This window comes from Setaria viridis, chromosome 2 (genome assembly GCF_005286985.2).
Source record: "Setaria viridis chromosome 2, Setaria_viridis_v4.0, whole genome shotgun sequence".
NCBI lineage: Eukaryota > Viridiplantae > Streptophyta > Magnoliopsida > Poales > Poaceae > Setaria > Setaria viridis.
In genome coordinates, this window is record NC_048264.2 from 31,863,986 (window position 1) to 31,884,987 (window position 21,002).

Genomic DNA, 21,002 nt, shown 5'->3' on the forward strand with positions numbered 1-21,002 from the left:
TAATTCATTTATGTGAACACAGTTGATCAGATAAAAACATATGATTGGAGTTGAAATAAGTCAAAAGTAATGACCCAGTTCTTGCAAATTGCATACTGTGCAGATCTTGGGAAAAGAACATGTCTAACATGTTCCCGCAAAAATCTGATCACATTTAATTTAAATTCAGGCAAGCAAATTGGTAGCTGTTGGGCATCTTGCAGCAAGTGTGGTGTAAAGGTTAGTTTCTACCATATATAAGAATGTCATTAGGTAGATCAGCTTATCAGATGAACACCATTTCGCTAGGTTCAGTACTAATAATGTTGTGTCAAAGAACAAATTGACTATTGACCCAATGCTTGTGAGCTGCGACTTCAATTTACAGTTCTCTATAGTTCCTTGTACAATTGCTCCAGATCCTTGCTCCTTGCACAAATAAATGTTGGGATCTGTTTGCTACATACATCTTCAGCTCTAATGTCTATTGCATTATAGTATACTTACCTCACCAGCTATCATCGTTTCTAGATTAATCTTTGCGTGCATCTAAAAGAAACATGGTGATCCATTGATGTGAAATAGTTGTGATTGCATATCCATTTTGTTCAAATGAGCATGATGTTCTGTCATGTATTAGAAAATGATGTTTCTAGTTTCATAAGTTCCCAATATAACTTTGTATAATTGTTTAGAACAATTAGTTCTTGCTGCACCAACAAATGGATGACTTGTTAATGCAACTGCAGGAACCAAAACATAAAAGGATAAGGACTAAGAGGAGATGAAGTAGTATGCTAAATTCGAGGTGAAACTAGAGCTTCTGCTAGGTCAACGTCCGCCAAGCCAAACTAATTGAATGATGGTACGAATTTTGCTGGAACAAACTTTTGCTGTTGCAACAAGATGCATTCTTCCAAAACCTATCTTTTGTTGTTTTTGGTGCTTGAATGGCTTATGTGCCATGGTGCATTGCTTTTGATGCTAGATGAAAACATGTATGTGATCTGATATTGTATCTGATTTGATGCTGTAAGTGGGTTGTGTTAACTGAATTCTGATAACTGAGCTAAAAAACTATATATTCTGGACGTTAATTCGTATTATGGAAAATGTGCTGAAAAATTGGCCAAAGTTTGGTGGGCTGAATTTTTATGGGTTGTGTTACTGGGCTAAAATTTGAGTGGGCATGGCAAAAAAAATTGTATCATCTTATGGGCCTATTTCACAAATAGGCCGTGATGAGGTCAATGTCCATGTCAGCAGCCATCTCAGCGTCCACATCATCGGCCACGTCACCTGCCATGTGTCATCAGCCACGCCAGCTGCCACGTAATCAGCAACGTCAACCGTCACGTCATCAGCCACATCAGTTGCCACGTAATCAGCCACATCAACTGACACGTCATCAGCCAGGTCATCATCATCCTCCGTGTCATCAACCACGTCACATGTTGCTGACGTGTTTGTTTGATCCATGACGAATATTAACAAATGTGGCATCAGTCTATGATGTTTATTTTTGTCACTAAAGTTGGACTTGGGTTGGGCTAAGCAGGCCTGAGTCTATTTTGTGACGAATTAGAAACGTCACGGATTGTATCAATCTATGACGATTATGACTAAAACATCACAAGGCGTAATTTGTGACGCTTAATAAATGACGTTACGTGAAATCGTCACAGACACTGTTTTATGACGGTTTTATGATTTTTTTTGTTACAGATTAACAGGTTTCTTGTAGTGATGGGAGATCCTGCAAATAGCATGGGAGGTAATTGCAGCATTCGTCCGGGTTCATGCATGCCTCAGTATTTTTTTTTTAAAAAAAAAGGAGTTTATTATTTTTGTTTCTAGCTCAATATAAGCATCTGATCGAGTGATCGGAGCTCGAAGTAGTACTGCATGAAACTAGTCTACCTGAGCTGAGCTGGAGGGGGTCGCTTCCATTCATGAAACAGCTTGCCAATTTTGTAGATGAGTGCTGCTCGTTGAGCACGAGAGACTTGTGGGAGAAAACGATGAGGGCATCATCCTATGCCGGCCGTCGTTGCATAGAACCACAAATAATAAACGTACGATCGCTGCATGGTCTTCACAATCACAAGCACCACGACAGGTCAAATCGGCTCCTCGGCGGACCACTCGAAGAGCAGTAGAATCAGTGTACTTAAGTGTCTGGCAACTACCCGTCCACTCGTACTAACAACAGCAAAAGCCGTGTGCCCTGCCCTGCGCCGGCCGGCAACCTCTCGGCGTCGGCTAGGCCTCCTCTACGATCAGGAAAGCAGGTGGCCTGCGGCTGCGAGGCTGCGCCCGGCCCTGGCCTAGACCAAACGGCTACCACGAGCTACGGCCCGGCTGCCCTCGCCACCAGCTTTTACCTATGATCCGGTCATCTTTGTTCAGAAAGCCTGATCGGATCCATCCATCCCTTGGACTGCGCCAGGGTTGCTACAGTGCCCTGCCGCTGCGCCTATGCATTCAGGCTTCAGCGGCAGCCAGCCACTGTAGCATTCTCCACCTCCGGCCAAGCCTGGCTGGTCAAAGATCGCTGAGCCATCCTACCTACGTGCTCCTCCTACTCACACCAGCGGGGCCAGCTACGGCCAAAAGGGCGAGAAGCCGAGAAGGTCGCCAGAGGTACAAGTCGAACAGAGAAAGAAAAAATGAAGCGAAAAAAATGATTTTTTTAAAAAAAAAGGCAGGAGAAAATAAAAAGGGAGGGTCGACACGGCCTCGGAAGCCGTGCACTCATGCCTTTATTATTGGTCACTGGGGCTAGTCAGTGGTAGGCTTATTATGAGAAGTGGTTGCCACAGGGCAGAGAGCCCCTTTTCCTTGGCCTTTCGTGGATTCGGGTCTCATGGCAACGGCCTTGGAATCGCGGCCGTTGATTGTTCCGTCCTCTTCAGCTTCTGAGAAGAGGAGGGCCCGCCACCAGCTCACCCGTGTGCCAGAGAGCATCTTCTCTGAGGCAGGCAGGCTGGCTGGTGGGGCTAGGAGGTGATCTAGATTTGTTTACGCATTAAATAATTTTGTCTTGGACTGCTGTCTCCGGCCAGGGTCCTTGTAGTTGGAACCGGGAACTGGTGCGCGCACTGCAGCAAGAGTACACCGAAGATTCACAAACTCCCAAAACACCAAGGCACAAGATGTTTTCTTGCTATCTTAGTTTATCTAAAACTTAAAAAAAATCAGGAAATTATATTCTATAATCTCAACGCACTGTTGTGTTTCATATTTGTTGAAAACTTGAAATTACAGTAATCAAATTTAATGTGGAAGCACTTGCACCGTGATTGTTTATGGAAAGAATATAGTCAAAATTAGGATTGTTGGTCTGATCTCCAACCTTCAAAAATTTTCGTAGTTTCCTCATATGAGGGTGAGATAAACTTTAGTCATAAATCGACAAATGAAATGCTAAAACCGAGTAAAAATTCTCCAATGCATTGCATTTGTTGAGGCTGAGGACTTGGCTGTATTGGTTTTTTTATGAGGAAGATACACAGTTGATTCAGTGTGCGTGGATTAGAGTGGCTTTTTGAACCACTTTACAGGAGAAACGCAAGATCAAAGCGACAGGTGGGAGTAGAGTGGTTTTTGTATTTTCATTAACGATAATGAATAATTATTGCTCGCGTATGATAGATAAAAGGCAATGCGTCCTTTTGTGGCCCACATTGTATTATGTGTTCCTAGATGTCGGGAGGCATTGCTAACCTTTGCCTACAAACAATAGGAAAGACAACAAGAAATTAGGGATGGAAACTAATCAATTTTTTTTTCTTGTATTAATTGCAGATTTTTTTGGATTTTACGTGGATGTGTATACGGATAGGAGTTTTTAAATAACGGTCATGGTGCAATGTTGTTTCTTAATTGTACTTAGATATTGATTCAAATGGTCCGTCATAATTATAGAAGATGTGAATCAATAATTTTACAAGGACATAAAAACATTCTCTATATCAATAAATAATTTGGTTCACTATGGACAAATAGCTAGTTTTGGTAGCTACCTGAAGAAGCATATGAGAAGCACAAGCTAGCACTAAACATTTTTTTCCCACAACCTGAGTGTATGCACAAGTACAGAGTAGTGGGAGTGAGTAAATAAAGTGGGTGAGAGGTAATGACATGTGACAAAAGTTGAAAAATCTGGCATATATCCAGCAGACATACTGATTTTACTACAACACTACATCCAAAGGGTTTCTTCCTTGGTTTAATTTTTGTTTTCATCTTGGGTGTCCTCCTTTAGTTTCATCATGATATACTCAAGATAACATATAACAAAGCGATCTTTATATCACATTAAATATAAGTTAATGAATCTTCTGTTGAAGCCTTTCATGAACATAAGTGTGCCAAAATAACCAAGCAAAGTACATAACTAGATTAAAAACGAATGGGAAATGCACAAGTAGTACAGTTGAGTTAAGCAATGTTTGCATCCCTTCCTAGATTGCACAAACCAAAATTTTGGATTATAACAAACTAGGTTGTGCAATCTGCACAATCCAGGTTGGAGTTGACTGTGAGAATCATGCAATCAGGATTGATGCTTTGTTTGGATCTCTCTAAGATGGTCCAGGCTGCATATGTGGAAGCCTTTTCCTTGTGCAAACTGAGGGGGATCCAAACACAGGTCTTGTACTCAAATGGAGAAGACTTGGCACGCCGCCTACAAATTTACAAGCGCTAGCTCGCGGCAGCAGCAGTCCGCGGTGGACGTAGGGAAATCGATGCGAGGAGAAGAAGAAAGAAGAGTGGAAGTGGCTTAGACACATGTGGGTCCTCGGCCTGCATGCTGCGGACCGGGGGAATCTGGCAGAACTATCACGTTCCGAGGGAACGGAAGCGGTCAGAGTCCCTTTTGGATTTTTGGAATATCGTGGGAACCCCGGGGCGGGGGTCTGCCTCCTGCCTGCTCCTGCTCGTGCTGGCGCTGCAGCCATGCACAGCACAGCAGCAGCCGCAGCGGCAGAAGCCAGTAGAAGAAACAGAGCCCAATGCCAGCCAGCCCAGTGCCCACCCCCACACCACATGACGCAGCTGAGCTGGGAGCCGCAGCAATCAAGCCATCCCATCTCCCTCCGTCGCAGGCACCACTCACCCGGTCACCCGGAGAGAAGCGAAGCGAAGGCGAAGCTAGTGGCCAGCTAGCTAGTCGTCCCAGCCGGCCGGCCGGCCGGCCGGCGGAGATCTCTTTGTCCGGCCTTTACGCTTCCGGCTCCGGATTAGACCCGTCGCTCTGAAGATCTGGCGCCAGTCGCCTAATCATGACGCTGCCGTTCCTCTCGGTTCTCCCGCACGGACAGTCCACTGCAGCAGCTACTCCCTAGTAGTAGTGCCTACCGCCTAGGGCTACCACTAGCTGACTCCCTAGTACCCGCAGTGCACTGTGCTGCAGCCGCGACCCTCCCGGGAACAAGACTGTACCTGTACGCCTCTCCCGCACCGGCACCGCGGCTCCCTACGTACCTGTACTGTCTCGCAGTCGGCAGTCCGATCGACCCGTCACTCGCGACAGCTGTGAGAGCGGCGACTTGAGATCCATCGCGATTTGCGAGCAGTGTCCAAGGCAGACCCTGCGCAGGCGAGGCGCAGCAGCAACTGCCTTTCACATCTTTGACTCCCATGAGCGCACGCAAAAGGTAACGAGCTGAGCCGAAACAGTCTCAGGAGGAAAAAGCGGTTTAATTGAATGAAAGAGAGATCTCTTTCCGGACTCGTCGCCCAAAAGATTGCCCTCTCTGCTCGCCCTGGATATCAATCAGAATGGCTAGCTCAGCTGCTAGTCTGCAACTACTACTTCTGTACAACAACTTGCATGGCATTGATTAGTTCTCCCGGAGGACCGATCGGATCGATGGCACTAGTTGCGAGTGCTTGGCACATCGGTGCAATTAGCAGTAGAACCCTAACCAAAAGACATCAACCAAAAAGAAGCGATCCCATCTACCAGTTGGAACGGAACACGTCGATCGAACTAGAGCTAGAGCTAGAACAACAAAACGGCCGCGCCCGCCGCTGCATGCACCAGCATGCGTTTGCTTATGGGCGCAGGCCAGGTGAGTTAGCTAGCCGACTAGCTAGTGCTAGCTGGGGACGAGGCGGCGGACGGCGCCGCCACGCTCAGGCTTAGGTCGGCGCCCTCCAGCGCCAGCCGCGGCTTCCTGGCATGCGACGTGGCCGGCTCGTCTACCTCCTCAGGGGAAGCCGGCCTCTTGGTGCCCGCGCCGCTCGTGTCGGCGCTGAGGCGCACGCCGAACAGCATGGTGGGCGCGGCGGCCGCGGCGGAGCGCGCGGTGCCGCTGCTGCCGGCTTCCCCGCCGCCGCCGCTCTTGTCGGCGTGCTGCGGCGGGGGCGAGGGCTCCTCGGCGATGGTGAGCGAGCTGCTGGACGTGGTGCTCCCGCCGGAGTTGTTGAGCCCGGCGGCCACGGCGGGTGTCGCGGGCTTCTTGCTGCGCGCCTGCAGGCCGAGGCCCTGCAGGAACGCGGCGGCGGCCGGGCTGGGCGCCACGGGGCGCACGTGGTTCTGCACGAAGTAGATGATGTCGTTGTAGAGCTTGCGCATGTGCGCCAGCTCCTGCAGCAGCGCCGTGTTGCTACGCCGCAGCCGCTCGTTCTCCTCCATCAGCACGGCCGCGGTGGCCGCGCGCCCCGACCCGGCGCCGCCCGCGCCCTCGGTGGGCAGCAGCGGCGACGGCGCCGGGGGAGCGCCCAGGGCCAAGAGCCGCGTGGCCACCGGCGCGGCGGCGTGCGGCTCCCGCCAGTGCGGGTGCGGGAACGCGACGCCCATGCCGTGCGCGGCCGCCACCGCTACCCCGTCGTCCCCGCCCACGAACGGGTGGTGGTGCGGGGCGCCCGGGTGGAACAGCGGGAAGTGCGGCGGCGCGAAGAAGGGCGGGGGCGACGGCGACGCCGTGGACGCCGACGTCTTGCGCCGGTGGATCTCGCAGAGAAGCTGCTTCTCTCCCTTCCGGAAGAACTCGTTCGCGAACTCCCACCGCTCCGGCACGACCTTCCGGAAGCCCTGCATTGCGACATCGTATTGCCATCACCACCCCGTCCATGCAAGAAGAACACGTACGTCGTGGCACGGGCGAAGTGAGAGAGCAAGGCGACTCACGTAGGTGTTGAGCTGGCGGACGAAGGAGGAGAAGTTGTTGTGCTTGAAGTAGTTGGGGAGGATATCGCGCGCGAACTCCGGCGGGCGCCAGACGACGAAGGTGGACACCCGGTCGTCCCCCCAGGAGACGATGTGGTCCGTGGCCGGGTCGTCCACCAGCTGGTACGTCTTGGTCAGGAACGGCGCCGGCACCGCTTTCTGCGCGGCCGCCTGCGCCGCGGCGTCGCACTCCCAGCTCCCGCACCTCTCCATCCTCTCCATCCCGGTCTCTCCCTGGCCTCCTACAGCTACAGGAGACGAAGCGCCGACGAAGGTTTCTTGGGGTTTTAACTTCTTCCCTTTGAGCAGAGGTGGACGATACGAGGCGAGCGGGTGACCGGGCTATTTTAACTGGGGTGGTGGTAGTGGTGAATACGGGGAGGGGGCGAGCTGAGCAGTGAAGGCGAGTGTGGGTTGTGTGCTCCTGCCTCGGGGAGCGTGTGGGCGGTGGGGGTGGTGGGAGGGAATATGTGTCGCTCTGTCTGTCTGGGTGTTTTGGAGAGAGGGATTGGAAGTTTGGAGATGCAGCTTTCAAGGTAGACCCGTGACACTTCCGACCACCAGCGTCGTCTCTGATTTCCCTCTGCTTCTGCTTCGAGTCCAGCCATCCATCCAGCCGTTCTTTTCTGGGCTTTCTCGAGGATCTTTTGCACCCTCTCCCTTCTTTTAACCCTTTCGCCATTTTCCCCCTGCAAAGCGAGCTTTTTTTACACGGACGGGAACGGGATCGGCGTTTCACCTCTCTTTCCCGTCCGCTCCTGCCCCCGGCACAGGCTCCTCCTCGTGCATTTCTGGAAAGGTCCCCCCGGGCGGACAAGCACTGCAACAGTTTTGGAAGCATCTCCCCGGACCCTGAATTCTTTTTTCTCGGCTGCAGGAAAAGGATATAGGGAAGCTGAAGCCCAAGCGGAAACAGATCCTCTGCGGTACTGCCCTCTGCAGTCACTAATGTGTGGATCCGAGCCGAGCTCACGCGTCAGTGGCCCAACCTGCAGGGGCAGTACTGCAGGCGAGTCCCGTCCGCCCAAGCCATGCTGCGAGCCATTCCTATTGGCCGGTCAATGTTACCCTGACGTGCCACTCGGAAATTAAAAATTGGAGGTTACGCTGTCGTACGTGGCGTCAACTTGCAGGGATAGGAAGACGGTTTTACCATCGGTACAGTACGGTGCAGAGCTTCTTGGATCAGAGCACCGTTCCATGTGGCTCGAGCGGTGCCCAGTGCATATCACGTGCTGTCGCTGGGTTGCAAACCCAAACAAAATTGTGCCTTGTACCAGTATTTTGATTGCGAAGGGGTACTTCATACTTGTATGTACGAGTCGCTGAAACCGGATCAGATACGTCCATCCATATAATGAACAAATAAAATGGATACGGGTCGGGTCAAAAACAGGAATAATAAATAGATTAGATGAAAGTACAGGCATATCACACCTGCAACAAAAGTGAATTTGTCAATTAAAGCGCTAAATTCATAGTTTCCCACATTCTCTTCATATTTACATATCACAAAGTTTTTAAAGAAAAATACAAACACCAAGTACAAATTCGATCAAAAATATCCATATACAAAGTAAAAGATGTCGCGCGTACAAGAAAAGTGAATTCACGAACACCCAGTAATTACCTACAAAATTATCATATTTGTTCTTTTATCGTGTATGATTTGCAAATCCAGCAAAAAATTCTCTAATAAAACGAATATACACTAGATTTAGAGGGGGGAAATCAACTTTTGATTGCGTACTTTATATATGTGAAACATAGGTGCAATCATTTGGATATAGTTTAAAAGCAACCCATATGCTTTTTTTGTTTCCTATAAATACATCACACATAAGTCCTAAACCATAAATTGATTATATTTTGTTTCAAAACTAACAGTAGTGTTATCTCATCCCATGTAATAATACATTGGTATTAACGATAGATCAAGGTTCTTGCCCTAGTCTATGTTAAAAGGGTTGCTATGATGGTGGATTGGTGGTGCTAGGTTTTTTAGTTCGTTGGGGTGCACGTTAGGGTACACACGGAACAACCAAGAACGTATGAGGATGAAGGCATAGCAGTGTAAGGACATAGATAACTAGTTTTGAAGTGCAGTAAGAGGTGACATATGCATTGTTGAAATTTAAAATGTAGGGCTAGTGCCGTCTCTGAAAGGCAGTAGTCGAGAAATGAGTTTCATGTGATCTTGAACTATAAGATTTTAGTTAACACAGTTATGACCAAGCGCAATATTTCAAGGTAAGAATCTTGAATTTATTGATACAAAAATGGATGGTTTTGTGTATTTGAAAATTCATGGATCCCTACCTCGACGATGACCCCCCTATCCCCAGTTCCAACCTATTCCCCATAAACCCTTTGTCCTTTGAGCTTCCAAGGTTATTAACCATAAAGAGTTTACTTTCTCTTTAAATAAAACACACCTTTGATCGAAAAAATATATTGAACATATCATTTGTGAGATTTTAGGCCTTTCCTTGCTCGGAAAAGTTATGGTGTAGGTGTAGCTACGGCTTAAGAATTTGTTGCTTAATGAGGGCGTAGCTGACAACCACTCCGCCTTACTGCTACATGTGGAATTATCTTCTTGTATTAGAAATTTATATGTTAAATTAAAATGGCCATAGGTGTAAAGGGTATTAAAAAATGATTTCTACTTATGATGCCATTGCTACTTATGATGGGTGTAAAGATGTAAATGGCCCTTTTTATCTCGTTCATGTAACTCTATGGCGGATGCCATTGCTACTTATGATGGGTGTTCCGAGTTGCTCGATTATTGCTCTGTTAGTATGTTCTAAGCTTGCAAAAAGATATAGATCCTGTTTGGATCTCCCATCCAAAGTTTAGCTGGTTAAATTTAGCTGGTTCAACCTGACTAAACCAGCTAAAACTACTAAAAGACCATACTGCCCTTCACCTGCCTCAGGAAATCCTCCATTGTTCCCCTCATGTGCCCCCGCCTCTCCCCGCATGCCCCAGTCCTTCCCCGCACACCACCGGCTTCCTCGCGCGCCGCCTCCCCTCCGACGACGCCTCCCCGCACGCTGCCTCCCCTTCGGTGATGCTTCCCCAGGCCCCTTCCCACTCGCGTGGCTTCCTCGCCGGGGGAAGGAGGAGGGCCGCCGGCGACCAATGAGGCACAGTGCGGCTGGATCTCACGCAGTGCGGGCCCAACCGAGGCCGCCAATGCTGGATCCGGGGCGGCTAGCCGTGTGCTCGTGGCCTCCGGCGCCCGTCGGCCTCGCGTCGGCTCAAATCTCTAGTGGTCGACGAGGACACAGAAAGCGACGCGAAGAAGTCGAGGAGGAAGATGGTGAGGTGGATGAGCTATGGCCGTAGTTGATTTGTGGGAGATGGTTGGAGTAGAGTGGAGTTGGCCGGCGGGTGATGGCACTGGTGGTGCTCGAGGCGGCTGGGGAAATTTCGATTCCTAGCCAGATTTAGCCTGCGCGCGTCGAGAGGGAGATGGGGGTTGCGCAGGGGGTTGAGGTGCTGGGGCGGCAGCTATTGGGCAGGAGGGATGCCTTGGAGCCCCTCGGATTCGGTTGGCGGCCAGGAGCTCGCTCGGTTCTTGCCTCAGGCAGAGGAACATGAAGAAGGGAGAAGGGTAGCATGATAACAACTAGCATTTAGCTAGTAGATCCAAATAGCCCAGCTAAAATTTAACCTTCTAAACTTTAGCTAAAGTTTAGAGCTTTCCTCGAGGAAAATGGATCAGATTTGTACTATGAAATAACAGTGCAAACTTTGAGGAACGCTGACCTGATGTCAACGACAGCTCCAATATCCTTCAGAACGTGAAAGACAAAAATGTCAGAAAGTTCGGAATCTCACAATTTGTCAACACACCGTGGAGACGCAGACGTGCGCGCTGCGTACTCCTGTCACACGTCCCACGACAGCGCACGGCACAGGCGCGGACGCGGCCGGAACGGCAAGCAGACAGGATTTCAAACCAACAACGGTTCGCGCCCAACCTGGGGGTGGGCGTGCCTGGAGCGCGTACGGGCGCGGCACGCAGGCGCGGGAGCGGCCGGGCGGACCATCAATACGCGGTGGCGTTTGCCATTCGGGGGCACCTGGCCGCGGCGCATTCAAGCTCAACATGCCGCGGCCTACCCCGCGCGCTGCACGCCTGGGTCTCGACGCGATCTTAGTTAGGCTCGCCCGGATGGCCATCGAGGCAGGCGCGCGCGTGGTGGCAGCGCGCGCGCCGCCGGGCACTGGGCGCGGCGTTATGACCTGCGCACGCGGCGTGCCTACCCTGCAGCGCGAGCAAGCGAGCCTGTCCGCGATCACTGCCGCGCGCGCGGTCCTCATGCGTGGGATTCAGGAACGCAGCAGCGGGGATTGTCCTTCCTTTCGCCGAGCCGGGTTTCGAAACGGATCGGCGTGGCACGGCGAAAACAATGCACGCGTTTGAATGTCGCCGGCCCCTGACCCTGTTGGACCCGTACTATACCTTTCTAGCCGTGTAGGATTCGATTCGCTGGGGGGCATTTATCTGCTCTCAGCTCGGCTACTATTGTGAGGAATATAATACGCCCCGTCCCCGGCCGGCTCGGTCGCGTTCCGGCCCTTTTTTCCCAATAACGGACCCAACAATGGCCGGTGCGCTCGCTGAGGGGACCTGACACTCGACATTAGTAACGCCTGGGGGCGGTTTTATAAGCATCGCGACGTGTGGAATTTCGCGTTCGCCAGCCGCCCCCCACTGCAAATCTCTGTGCTACGTGAATGTGCTGAGAGCTGTCAATGGCCAACAGTTGGTCATCAATTGCATAACTGCAGTGCAACAGCGAAGATTTCAGAGAGGAGAAAATATAGAGTTTTTTTTTAAAAATATAATCAGCACACTGGAGTTTCCGCAGAAAATCTAGCGCCCAGTTTCGATCCTCACCATGTACCCTTGCTTGGCATGCCACGTGCCATTTTCGATCTGAAGTGCTTAGTATTAGTAAGTAGTATATTGTTTAGAAACAATCAGATCGATCAGCTGGTGACTAGGCAAGCCCTGGACGATGCTATCGTCTATAGCATGAGTTTTGTAAGCAAATTTTTTGCCCCTCCCGGCACGGCGTACTCCAGTAGCTAGCGCCCCGAAGAAGCATCTGCAGTAGATCGCACATGCATGTTGCAGCTACTAGACAACAAGGTCCAAAAAACGACGGTAAACGTGCCACGGGAACGAATCTTTGCCCGTAGGACGGTAGGAGTTTGTTTAGCTGCCTGCCGGGGAGGAATATATCCATCGATCCCCGCTTCGGCATCGACAAAGAAGGGGTTTTGTTTAAAACAAATGCGTGGGAAAGCTTCGCGGAGACCGAGAAGAAACAAAAAGAATGCGGGAAACTTCTGCAAAGCGCCGAGTTTTCTATGCCCAAGCCCGATCGAGAGACGGGGAGGGGGAGATCGATGGGCATGCGAGCAGCAAGATCCAGCAGCGGACGTGGTGGGGGGCTGGCCCTGGCGGAGTGGCACCGCTGCGGATCGGCCGGGAAAACGACGGGGCCGGGGCGGAGGAATCCCACCAAAAGCGGCCACCGCGGTCGCGTTTCCGCTCCGTCGTCGGCACACGGGCGGACGCATCTATCATCTCATCGAGCGAGCGCGGCCACGGCCGATGCTAGATGCACGGATGCGTGCCGCGGCTAGCTGGTTGGCTAGGAGAAGCTAGAGATGCATCTGGTGATCTGCATGCATGCGGCTGCAGGAACTGCATGCCCCAGTCCCCCCTCGGCCGATTCTACAAAAGTTCCTTCCCTTGTCCACTTCCTGTGCTGCCCCGGCCAGCCCCCACCCGGCCACTCACAATTCCCAAGAATGAATCCTGAAGCGAAAGCACGTCGCTACAAAAACGCCACGCGAGTACGTATAGTATACGCCTACTGGATCCGTAAGCATGGGCCGTATCTGTGTACCTGTACGTGCGTGCATGCGGAAAGCGTACGAGCGTACAGTATACTCCCCACGGGGCCAGTCGTCCATCCCCCTTCCGGGACCCGGGACGGAGCCGTGCGGCCTGCGGCGAATTGGCCGCTGGCCGGCCGGGGACGGGGGAGGGGAGGGGCCCTGCCGCTGCCGGGAGTGGTGGTCCAGCCTCCAGCGCCCGGCATGCGCTTGCCGGCCGGGCCTGTGCCTGCCTCCTGCGCCGATGCATCCCGTCTCTGTGCGCCGTGGACCGGGGTCTGGTCGGATCTGGCCGGTTCCGGGGGGCTCGTCCGTTCGGACACGGCCACCCGCTCCGCGCCTCAACCCATCCTCTGCGCGCGCGCGCGCACGGCTGACCGCCTGGACCACCGCTCCATCGATCGCCCGGCAGGCGGTAGCCAGTGTGATGTCGCGACGAGTCAGGCCGGCTTGGTCTGTCAGGAGACTCAGGACGGAATGTTATTGGCCGCTCGGGCTTTTATCGCGGTTATTGCACGTACGATCGGCGCGTCGACGAGATGATATAGCCATGTAGGAGTAGGGTAACACTAACTAGACAGCAGCTACCAGCAGTGTCGCACGTTGAGATGAATACGGCCTGGTCAGTTCATCGTACTACGCCGAGGAAGAGTACAAGCTGCAACGAACCAGACGCTATACACTACACCATGCTGTGCGTAACAAAGTAACCAACGGACCCAACGCTGCCTTGTAACCGGGAAAAGACCGCTGTGACATCGGCACACCATGCAGCAGTATCTTTTCGTTCACAGCTTGGTAAAATCCTGGCCTAACCTAACCTAGCCCTCCCAAAATTCCAACTTTAGCACTATGCAAAAAGAAGATTTCCCGTCACATCAAACTTGCGGTATATGCATGGAGTACTGAATCACGGGTCTGTTCGCTTCATCTTATAAGCCGGCTGAAAAGCTGAAACTGCTGATTTGTTGTGAGAGGAAAACGTTATTTGGTGGCTGATAAGCCAGCTGAATAAGCTGAAGCGAACAGGCCGGTAGACGAAATCAAAAACTAATTGCACAGTTTTGTTGTACTTTGCGAGACGAATTTTTTGAGCCTAATTAGTCAATATTTGGATAATAATTCACAAATACAAACGAAACGCTACAGTAATTTTGTAAACAAGGCCCTAGGATATCCTAGTACGCATCGCACGCCAGTGCATCCAAGTTCACACTTCCTCGTCCCAACTCCCGCGAAAACAATAAATATACGGTGTCGTTTCTCGCTGCATTCGTACTACGGATTTCATCTCACCATTCAAATTCAGCCTGCTGTTCCCTTCAGGAATCAAAAACTCACCCCCGTGGCAGCAGTACTATTATTTACAACGAAACAAAACACTCAGACGGCCGGTTCCCTACTTCTCTTCTCTCTCTCCCTCTCTTTTTGCTTTTTACCAAGTTACCCCGGCCGGGCCGTGCCTCTCCCGCCTGAGACATCATATGCGTGCACATTGAATGAACAAATCAATGAGGCCCAACCGCTGTGTGGGGAGCAAATCCACCCTTACTGGAAGCTGTGAATTATTTCTTCTCAGAGCGAGCCATCAAGAAATCTGCAGGGCCAATCACTACGGAGAACAGTCCTAGACTTCGACTCTGCGCCAGGGACACTCACTCACTCACACTCACTCGCACAGCGTCTGGGCCTGACAAAAGATTCCTGTGGCATTGCAATGCAAGTGTTTAGTACCTGTACTAGCGCTGCCACAGGTACTAATGACCAAGCCAAAGCTGGGGTACTTGCCATTGACATTACTGTAAAGGAAGCATGCTGCTGCTTGTTTAGCCAAACACCCCCCCCCCCGGCACAGATCTCGAGGGGAACGGTACTACTACCAAAGGGTAAATTGGCTGGAATGCATGAGCAGGGGAAAAAGCCTGGACATGGCTTTACTTTTTTGCTCAATTAGAAGTGAGCAAGATATAAAGTGTAGGTGTAGCCCTACGCACACATGAAAAGGAGGAGACGAGAGTCTTGCTTCTAATCTGTCCCTGGCCCCAGGTCCTCGCTGCTTTTCGCTGGGAAAACAAATGCTGAAAATGATAGGAGAATTGACTTGCTCTTGTTCTAAAAAAGCGATGGCTTTTTACCGTGTCCATGTGGTATCATTGCTTCGGTCTTGGCGAAAGTGAAAAGATAACGTATCTCGATTCTCAAAGGTGCTTGAGATCTTGCGCTAGGTCCTCAAGTAAACAGAAACTTCCCCTGCTTCTCACTCTCTCTGTGTCTTTTCTGTTTTGCATAAACTTTTGGATAGTAAAGTTTTTTTGTTCCTGAACTCTGTTCAGTAAAGTTTATATCAGTACAGCTACGGTTAGCAATGTCCTCGCTTCATCTGTTTGTTACTACATCGTCTAGTGCTAATTCCAGAGTAAAGTTTGCATAAAATAACCTTCTTCCCAGATGATACGCACTACCAAGGTTTAACGGTAGCTGTCACCAATCGCTGAGGTGACCGTCTCATTTGACACTACCATTATTTTATTATACCCATCTCTGCAACCAACTAGTACTACAGGGAAGAAGACAGACAGGAATGCTTATTCTGTCAGAGCAAAACTGGTGATGGCACTAGTCCAAAGATTCGTTGTCACGGAAGAAGAACACCACCCCGATCACGGATCCTAGATGGCTAGTAGAAGCAACAGCCGAGAACAGGGCTTTCAGCTCTTTCCTTATTTTAGGTAGAAAGTTCACACCACCGTCTACCCTCAAGGAAAAAGGCGAGAGTAGTGCACGTCTAGCTGCGCATTTAATTTGGTAATCGAAATGCTTCTATCTCATTTGGTTTCAGATCTTTATCAGCCCACAAGCATGAGGGAGGGGGCAGCTGAACTGTTCAGGTGATCGGTACAAAACAGTGCAAGCTTCAGCACGGATACGAAGCACTACGACTCTGCCGTGCCGCGCATTCTTCAGTCTTGAGTGAGTCTTGACCCGCCTTGCTGAGTTACTGACCATGACCACGAATTCAGAGATCTTTGCGGTGAGAACTGAACTATAGTACTGCTCTTGAAGGCCGGCCCGGACCCTCGTTTGAATTCCGCCAAGCATCTCTTTTACTCCTGTCCCTTGATCAAGATCATCCATGATTCTTCTGCCGCCTGTCCTGACTGCCTCAACGCAAAGCTCTCCTCCACCCTCTGCTGCAGCGCTTTGGCCGAGGGGGCTGGGCGGTGGCATGTTCAGAGGCAGCGAGAGCAAAAGCAAGAGGAGGAGAACCGACGACGACGGGGACGACGTGTGCAACTTTGAACGAGCGAGCCCAGCCCCCCGCCCCCCCCCCCCCCCCCCCCGTTTCTTTCTTTCAGCTCCTTTCAGCAGACATCTTGAACGCACGCCGGGAGGGTCAGGTCACCCGTGGGGGCGCCGGCCCGAGCAAAAGCTGTCGCCCATCACATGCCACTCACCACCGCATCCATCCATCCGCCTGTACCATCTGGTCTGCGCGCACACATGAGGAGGATGAGGGAGAGGGAGAGGGGAGGCCAGAGCCAGCGCAGGGCTTCCTTTTGTTCGCTTCTCTTCTTTTCATTCTGCTCCATCAAAAGAAGCCCTCTTTTGCGCCGGGCTTTGACCCCACGCACCCCCTAAAGCCTGCTGCAACTTCAACACGGGAGATTTTAATGGTTCAATCACAGGGTCGGGTTGGCGGGCGGGCGACGAGATCCCTCTCTCTCTCTCTCTCTGGGGCAGGCAGGCGCTGCGGGGCGAGCTTGGCGCTGCTCATCATCCCTACCATGATAGATAGCTTGGCCTGCTTGGGGTTACTCGCACATTAGCACGTGAGGGGACGGCGCCCGTGCTGCCTGCCTGTAGCTTGGAAAGGGGAACGGAACGGGGAGGGAAAGCCGCGGCATTTGAGGACGGGCCACGTGACAGGCTAAAAGACACGTTGCGAAACCACTGTGTTTGACACTACCAAGCTGTGGCATGTAAATCACAGTTTCAAGGTTCTATTTAAACCGTTATAAAAAATATATTGACAACGTACTTTGATTAACATTGTTAACATATATGGATGTGGAGTATATTGATCATACACCTGTCTAACCGTATCTCACCGATACTGCTCAATTCCAAAACTACCTTCGTACGGAGGAGAGCTAGAAGCTTATGATGGATGGATGAATGGGCTTGGCTCAGAAAATCGGCAATAGGCCGAAGAACATGTATAGGTTCTTTGCGGTCCATTGGGCTGATCTCTGTCTGGCTCGGGCCCATGACTGGGCCAGGCAATCCTTTATGATCGGCCTGTGAAGGCCCACTAACCATCCGCGCCAAAAACCAAAAACCTCCAGCCCACGAGAATATACTATATTATATCCCTCCACCACCGGTAATCCTGTATAGCTTCCGGTAGTTACTCGGCTTCCAATGTTCCCTACAACAGCCGGAGATGGAGCGGGCCTGCATGCATGCATGCGTGCGTAGCGGATTGGTTGACCGACAAGGCCTGGTTGCTAGTTGGTGGGATTTCAAACTTCAAACTACTTTTTCTCCCGAACCATGATTTCATTTTTAAATCCATTTGAATCATTATATTGTTGAGAATTAATGTAACATAATGAGATCCAATTTGAGTTTATTTCACCTTTTTTAAAAAATTAACATTTTGAATGATCTATCTCAACATTTTAAGTACACTACTTCAACATTTCCATATCAAATATTGAACTAGTTTATTTTAATGTTGAACTTAGTATGAAAGAATGTTGAATCTAATATTTAAATTGTTGAGCATACTAATTTTGTTATTTTGAATATATGAGGTCACAAGATCTTTTGTTTACAAAAGTAACAGGGCACGTTACCTACCCTGTCAGCGTGCACACCCTCCTGCGCTGGTCTTCTGTTGCTGCTGGCCGCACCCTATAGCTGGTGCCTCCTGCTACTAGGCCCGTGCGCAAGCAAATTGGAAAATTATGTGGCTGCTAGATCGTGGTGGGCTGTGCGATGGGCTTTAATGAGCTTCTAAGTCATAGCTCCAATCTGGCTTCCCAGTCAGATAGGAGCCTCTCACCACCAATTGTGTTGCTAATCAGATGACATTTCACTTTTTTTTTCTTTTTTTTGAAAAATTCTTCTCCGTGTAACCCTTGAATTTTTGTAAAGCTACAAGTTTATACACGTAACTTTTACATAATCTTTTTTCAAAAAAAAAATTCTTCCATTTTCCTAACTTTTCAAGAGAATATTGTCCGAAAGTTTTCCCAGTCATAACTTTTCAGCACATTTTTCTTAAGAACGTTGGCAGCTTTTATGTATAATTTCTCTACATGCTTACCAAGTACAACTTCTCAATGATAATTTTTGAGAGGATTTTTATGAGAATATTTGTCAGGATAACTTCTTAAGAAGAACTTTCAAGATAACAAACATAATCTTTTTACTGATCATCTTCTTGATAAAATGTGTTCAAAATAAATTGTCTGAACAAATTGTTCAACTTATAAATAAACTTATTTAGAACAACACGACTAACTATTTTTTTTTGTAAAAACTTATTCAAATATATGACACGGGGCCCAAAAAGGGAAGGTGGGGGCCTAGAGGGTGGACACATAGGGGGACAACTGTTAAGATAGTTCCCGACGATCCATGTCAAATAAGAAATTTGTAAACATAGTGTTTTTCTAAAAGAAAACAAATCTTCGAGATCACACATGAATGCATATATAAGCGTTGTGGGCTTGTTGCCGCCTGGCATGTTGAATGAGTGTGGGCCTAGCAGTTTCCTACACTAGATTTGTTGGTGCATGTGCCTGGGGATCGAGATCGGAGTCCGACCTGTCTAATATGTCGTGAGTAGAAGAGAAGGAAGTTGTGTCACTACTCCATTTCGAATTGTATAAGTCTAACTTGTCTAATTTGCACTAAGTTTATAAAAAATATAATGGCATCTACAACAATAAATAAATACACTATTAAAATATATTCTGCCATCTATGATGTGAAACTAGTTTAATGTTGTAGATATTGTTGACGTCCAAAAGTGGCATCAATGCCGACCAGGCTGAACCAGCCGATCAGACCGGTCTCTCTAAGCAGTCTGACCGGTCTGGTCGCTGTAGCCGGTCTGGCGCAAGCCAACCGGTCTAACCGGTTGCCCTGACCAGTCAGACCGGTCAGCCTGACTCCGAGGCGAAATTAGGAGTCCTGGTTGAATTGGAGTTGAAACGGGATTTCCTTACGGGAAAAGGCCTCCCACCCTATAAATATAGAGGGCCCTGGTCGATTGAGGGCTAACACCCAATCGACAAATAAATCTTTTTACCCTTTTATCACAAACCCTACCTTTCCCAACCCCTTACTTTCCTCCTTCGTCTCGACGGTGTTTGAGGAGGCTCTGAGTGGTCTAACCGATCTCAGAGCAACGCTAAGCGCGCCATCTCCGACGGGGTCCCTCCCGAGGCGGCGTTCTTAGGTTTTCGTGACATCCCTGCAAGAACCGGTCTGATCGGCGTGCCTTACCGGTCTAACTGGCCTGGTGTAGAGGCACCGACTATAGATGTCAACGGGCACATTACCCGTGGGTAGAGGGTTTACAAACCCGCACCCGCGAGGCAAACCCTGTGCCCGCACTCGCGCCCGCGACCTGTCACAGGTAAGAAATTGAACCCGCACCCATCACCCGTGGGCACACCCGTGCCCACGGCGACGGGGGGGTGGGGGAGGCGCTGGCCGCCGGCGGATGGCGGCGGAGGGGGCGGCACCGCGGCTTGGCCTTAGGGGAGTCTGTGCCTGTCGATGTTTTAGACCGGCAACCCGCCTAGGGGGTACCCTAGGTGGTCTTTTGTGTGGTGGGTGTCGTGGAGAATCAAGGAGTCGATGGTGACGCAAGGAACACGATTTAGACAGGTTCAGGCCACTAGATCGCGTAATACCCTACGTCCTGTGTGTTGATTGTATTGAACTTAGATGAGTTGTCTATGAGGGGGTCCCTGCCCGCCCTTATATGATCGGGGAAGCAGGGTTACAGGCTAGAATCCTAGTCAGATACGGTTACAGAGTTCCACTCGGTGTAGACATAGTACTTTCCATATGTATGTTGACTAGTCTTTGGGAGTCCGAGTGGGATACGTTCCTTTGCCGCGTAGCCCCCGAGCCTTGATTACGTCCGAGTACGTCCCTTAGTGGGCCGCACAGGGCCTACTCGTGGGCCTAGGATGTATGCCCGACAAGACCCCGAGTACTTTGTAGTCGAGCGGAAAAGTTCCGAGTACTCAAAAGCTACTACCAGAGTAATTCCCAGTGTTCAGCGGTTGTAGTGTCTTCGAGTACTCGAATACTGTCGTGTGGCTGGAAGGTACTCTTTGTTTGTTTTTGCTTCGAGTTGCTTCTGCCTTGACAAATTATATAGTAGTGCGATGACAATCGCACTCCATATGGAGTCACCCCCAAGCCTTAGTTTGAATCGAAGAATCAGGCTGAGGGTCAATCCCGTGTTCTGGTTATTCTAGCTTTTGTAGTCTTCGGAAAAAAGAAAACTTTATCCAGCGGGTACGGTATCCGTAGCCCCCGAGCACTTTAAGCGATTTTCCATGGTCGATGAAGTGGTCAAACCTCTTGATTTGAGTAGCCGTTGGATATTATGGTGATAAATCCGGTTTATATCTGACCGTTGCTTAATTGACGCTTGGAATCCGGAGGTGATGGAGATATAACAGGGGAGCCCGATTATGATTAGGGTTATGTTCTTTTTAGCAGATCTATTATGTCCCTCCCCCATTTTTCCTGTTCATATTTTAGCTGTCATGCTTTCCAGTGCCGCCACCGCCATTGTTGCTTTCTCCTTGCCCTTGAGTGAGATCTGCTGCCGATCCTTCTATTCTTCCCCTTTCCTGAGGCTGACTGATGCGTGTCAAGAAGA

General features: G+C 50.1%; 1 protein-coding gene across 1 annotated transcript; it reads right to left on the bottom strand.

Annotated features, from left to right (window-relative positions):
* Positions 1-5,800: 5,800 nt before the first annotated feature.
* LOC117842442 (heat stress transcription factor B-4c-like) lies at positions 5,801-7,794 on the bottom strand. The gene is made up of 2 exons (XM_034722905.2): positions 7,121-7,794; positions 5,801-7,024 (listed from the first exon to the last, which is right to left on the bottom strand). The coding sequence occupies exons 1-2, from the start codon at positions 7,379-7,381 to the stop codon at positions 6,077-6,079; spliced, it is 1,209 nt and encodes a 402-aa protein (XP_034578796.2). The 5' UTR covers positions 7,382-7,794; the 3' UTR covers positions 5,801-6,076.
* Between the last annotated feature and the right edge of the window lie 13,208 nt (positions 7,795-21,002).